The 4667-nt window shown below is 31.5% G+C and overlaps 1 protein-coding gene across 2 annotated transcripts; it reads right to left on the minus strand.

The window, feature by feature from the left end:
• Positions 1-4667, minus strand: LOC119081511 (ejaculatory bulb-specific protein 3-like). Of its 2 annotated transcripts, none has more exons than XM_037190520.1 (3): positions 4521-4667; positions 2581-2773; positions 1-174 (listed from the first exon to the last, which is right to left on the minus strand). In XM_037190520.1, exons 2-3 carry the CDS (start codon positions 2762-2764, stop codon positions 2-4), a joined length of 357 nt encoding a protein of 118 aa, XP_037046415.1. In that variant the 5' UTR covers positions 2765-2773; positions 4521-4667; the 3' UTR covers position 1. The 2 variants fall into 2 exon arrangements, with proteins under 2 accessions (XP_037046415.1, XP_037046416.1); XM_037190521.1 differs by having other exon boundaries at positions 4351-4630.

Raw genomic sequence — 4667 nt, forward strand, 5'->3', positions numbered from 1 at the left:
TTTATATGAAGGATGATCTTTTGTTGAATAATCCTTCTGGATCATATTTTGCTGTGAGTTTTGCCCAATCCTGTGGCCGTCGGCTTCGAATAAATGTGATCACTTTGCGTGAATTTCTTTTTTGATCTGGAGTACATTTGGAGCAATCTGTTTGTATGGCATCAGGTAGAAGCTCTAAATAAATAAAGAAAAAAAAAATGTAATTAAGTTTTGCAAATCCATTTCCTCCTCATTAATGTAATGATAATTTTGTTGTAAAACGAAATTTTAATGGGAAAATTTGACTTAGCGCTGTGTAAATAGCAGACCGCTTTATTAAATATTAAATACACAACAACACAACCAATGCAATTAATATCGACAACATAATATTTTTCGTTTGAAAGAAATATGTAATTAAATTGTATGGTTCGTGTCGTGTCTCATTTGAAATGTAGTGACTATATTCACAGTCACACAGTGAATATGTTTCATAATCGGAAACCAATTGGTTTTACATTATTTTCACAATGTGCAGAGAACACGTATATCCAATCGCAAAAATGTATGGGTGCACTTTCATTTTGTAATACAAAAACCAAAGCCACAGTTCAACTATACACTGAAGTGTGTATATACATGGCACTTTCTTTGATGTTCAAAGCTGCATTCAATTTAATGACTTTTTCATGAACGACATGTTTCTTTACTTACACTCACAAAGTCATTGGAGTGGAGTCATTAGTAAAACTCTAACACAAAATGCATTTTGTAGCTCTTTGTGTGTATAGGATTAGGATACCTAACTTTAACTTAAAGTACCTATGTAAACTTTTGTAACTTCTTACTGAGACAACGGTATACACCTCTGTGACAACCATATCCGTTTACAATGTAATCCATTTTACATGGACGACCTTTCAAAGATGTTGAGGTTTCATCAATTTTTTATGAGTTTGAGTTTGATCAATCTATGTGTGGAACAGTTAAATTGAGAGTGACGTAGTTGACGGTTGATGCAGGCTGTCGTCATGTTTCCTCGATATATTTTATGTTTTCCATTCACATTTTACAATCGGAAGCATTTCATGGTGTAATCATTTACTTCCGTTTGACCTGTTTTTGTTTTCTTTCCTTTCGCAACAATTTTTTTTCGACATTAATTTTGCCGTAAGTTAGTATCAGGTGACTAGAGTCTAAAAAAAGACATTTGTCTTTTGCTTCCACGTATAATAAATGGTAATCAGACAGCAAAGATATTGCAATAAAGGTCACTCGGACTAAAGATTACCATAAATAAATACGAAGCAGATTGAAACCGAAAATTAATTAAACTTTCGCTTCTTTAAGTCTCAAATTAATATTATACCGTGCTGACGTCTGCATACATAAATCAGACGAACGGGTACGAAGAATGGTGCTATTGGTAATGTTAGATAATGGATATGGCCGGTCATCATTCAAAATAGTATTTGTTGGTAAACAATGTAATGGCGCACACTGTGTCACATCATCATTGAGCGAATGATTAAAGTGTGAAATTTGAATTTTCGTATTCGTATCACGTATCATTTGTATACTACTTGGTGAGTTATGAGCCTCTGCTCTACAAAATGAAATATTTTGCTAAAATTTACTTTGGTTAAAACTCGTTGCAAAACAGCGAATGTTGTTTTTAAGTTTTGTATTTGTTTGAAATGATTGAAATGTTTTGTTGACTCCGAAAATATGACAACGCCAGGTGACGAATTAGCGTCTAGACTTGATAAATAAGGTTTTACGCGTTAAATGATTGAATTGAATCGGATTATTCTTCTACCTAGAAATTCTGTATGTAGCTGCAGTATAATTGCGTTATAAATTCCTGCTAAATAACAATTTTTGTAGCGAATGGTCAAACATAAAATGAAGTGGGTGGTGGATTTTATTCTGTTGTTGGTTTCAAAAGTTTACTATTTTTCCTCCATCTGTTAATCAATTCATAGATTTATCTGAATTCTCAGTAATTTAGACTCTCTTTGGGAAAGGAATAATTTGAACATGACTTTATATCCTAAAGTTATTATTTCTGGAAACTAATTTTCTCCAACTTCCAAATATAAATAAATGTTTGTGTTAACAACTTCCAACAAACAGGTAAATAATATCGTTGAAAGAGAACCATATGCTGTGCAGCTTCTCCTATTGCAGTTTTTCCAAATATTGAACAAAACAAAAAAATTCATGAAAATTTTTCCACATTTTTTTATGTGCAAAGAGAAGCGCTTTTCACAAACAAATTGAATAATGCAAAAGTAATGTGAATAATTTTGCCGAAATTCTATTTTTTTATGTGAAGCAGAACATTGTCTGTGTGGATAAAATTTAACAAGCGCTATTTGAGACAGCACCCAACATATATCCGAATTCAATTATAGCGAAAATTTACCGAAAATACAATGAGATGGTAGAATATAGAAATGTTCATTGTCTAGAAATAATGGTAAATTGGTGAAAACAACTGCAAAACTTATAGTTTCTGCAAATTCGACAAATTAAGTGTCTACCCGAATTTGCATGACAAAACGTTTACATTCAATTTGTGTTTAAAACATTACTTACTCTTCAGTTCACGTCCTTCTTTCGTGCAAGCTCCTTTACCCAACAAGCAATTGATATAATTCGTTATGACTCTGTCATTGGATAAAATTGTTTCAATGTTTACATTATCGTATTTCTTCGTGTACTCCTGTGCCACAGTTGCACATACAAATAAGGTAAATACAATTATCGTAATTGAATTCATGTTTATAATCTGTAAAAAAATAAAAAACATAAAATTAAAGAAGAAAAAAATTTCATTTCAGAAAATAAAGTAAAGTCAATTTATTGTGCTGTTTTAAGCGGTTCTTTTTTCGTTTATTTTCTTTTCATTTTAACTGCAAAGTACCGTCTTATTTCTGCTCTTGTACGGGTTTTCATTTTCTCTTTTCATTCCCGTTTTATTATTAATTAATTTTATTTCTTTTTATTTTATTTTTTACATTTTTAAAAAGAAAGGCTGTCGTCGACTGGTTAATTAAAAAGTAGCTAAGCCGCTCTGGCTGTAATCATTGTTTAATTGGCCGTTGTTTTTACTTTAAATATGTATAACAATAATTTGTCTAACTTTATTCACCAGACATGAATGAGCCGAAGGATTCATTACACATCAAAATTTAGATTTATTTTATGAAAAACTTTTGTCATCAAATTAGTTTCATAAATTACAACAAACTTGCTAAAACTTTTCATCCTAGAAAAACTTAAACTTGATGTGCAAAAATCCAATTATCAGCATCAAAAACACTCTTTACCGCAAGATCTCTGCATGATGATATATATATTTGTCATGCTCAACGTTAACTCATACATTCACTTATCTGTCAAGATTTGGCTGGCATTGCTTATAAATGTCTTCATTCTTTATTCATGCAACAATAAATTTGTGTAATTAAATAAGCCATTTTCCATAATGCTGTGTATGAGATTCATACTATGAGTTGAAAAACTTATGTTTGTCAGAGTTTTCCGCAGAATTCCCATTGCTAAGGCACTTGAATAAAGCGGAACCAATTCAAATTTGAATTGTTTTGTCTAAACTAAGGAAAATTACAGTCTCATATATGTATGCACAAGCAGACCGAAAAAAACTCTAAGACATAGTGCTAATCATAACAATTTCGCACACACAGTTTGACTTATAATACCAGTCACAAATTTTATTGTATAAACGAAAGTATATGAAAAACGGGTTTCCATTTTAATATGTACATGTGACGTAACGCTGGCGACTAACTTCTTAATGTTTTAATTATCGTTTAAATGTCTTAAAGAGGGAGGATGAAGTGAGATCTGCTTATATACGTTCAATTGTAAAATGCGTCGAAAAATAAAAATTGAAAAAGAAAGAAATTGAACAAAGTTTAACTTCTTTTTAAACCAATAAACAATCATCATTGAATAAAAGATGTGCTACAAAATTGTATAAAATATGTTGCTGCCGTTTGGTCTCGTGTGTCTGCTCTTTTACAGGCCATAAAGGACGACCAAATGAATTGTATACGCAATAAATGAAGACCCACAAACATTTCACAAACTTAATTTGATTCACTTTTTTGTGAGTTTAACAGTCACAACACATAATTCTGGTTACATCATATTTTCGTTGGTTGAGTTTGACTTGACCATATTATTTGTGAAACAACCGTAATTATCCTTTTCCACCCTCATATCTTCTCTGTGACTTTTTTCTTTTCAGTTTGGTCAACAAACTTTTTCGTCATACCGATGAGTAAACGAGTATAAACACAAGAAAACATAACCGATATCAGCTCATCACAAATGTTTTACCTTGCACACAGTTGTTTCCAAACAACACCGAACTACAAACTCAACTGATAAATAATTTATAAGAAATGACCATAACCCGAAACAAAAACCCTACCAAAGCGCACAGCAAGGTGTATATGTGTGTTTGTTTTATTCGTCTTCGATGAATTTCTTATTGAATGTACACGTACCTTGTTTTGTGGGATTTAAAATTATTTGTACACAGCACCGGTACTGAACTAAACAGGCACACTTTAAGTGATTGTGACTGTTATGACCTATCAGACAACAATTTATTAACTGAAGTCTTTTCGTAAAGTCAATTCCATTTTATTTCT

Source organism: Bradysia coprophila, unplaced genomic scaffold, assembly GCF_014529535.1.
Source record: "Bradysia coprophila strain Holo2 unplaced genomic scaffold, BU_Bcop_v1 contig_358, whole genome shotgun sequence".
In the NCBI taxonomy this organism is placed as follows: domain Eukaryota; kingdom Metazoa; phylum Arthropoda; class Insecta; order Diptera; family Sciaridae; genus Bradysia; species Bradysia coprophila.

Coding starts and splice junctions, on each gene's coding strand:
- LOC119081511 (XM_037190520.1), bottom strand. CDS start 2,764: ATGAATTCAATTACGATAATTGTATTTACCTTATTTGTATGTGCAACT. Junction 175..2,580: donor AGAAGGACGTGAACTGAAGA/GTAAGTAATGTT, acceptor TTATTTATTTAG/AGCTTCTACCTGATGCCATA.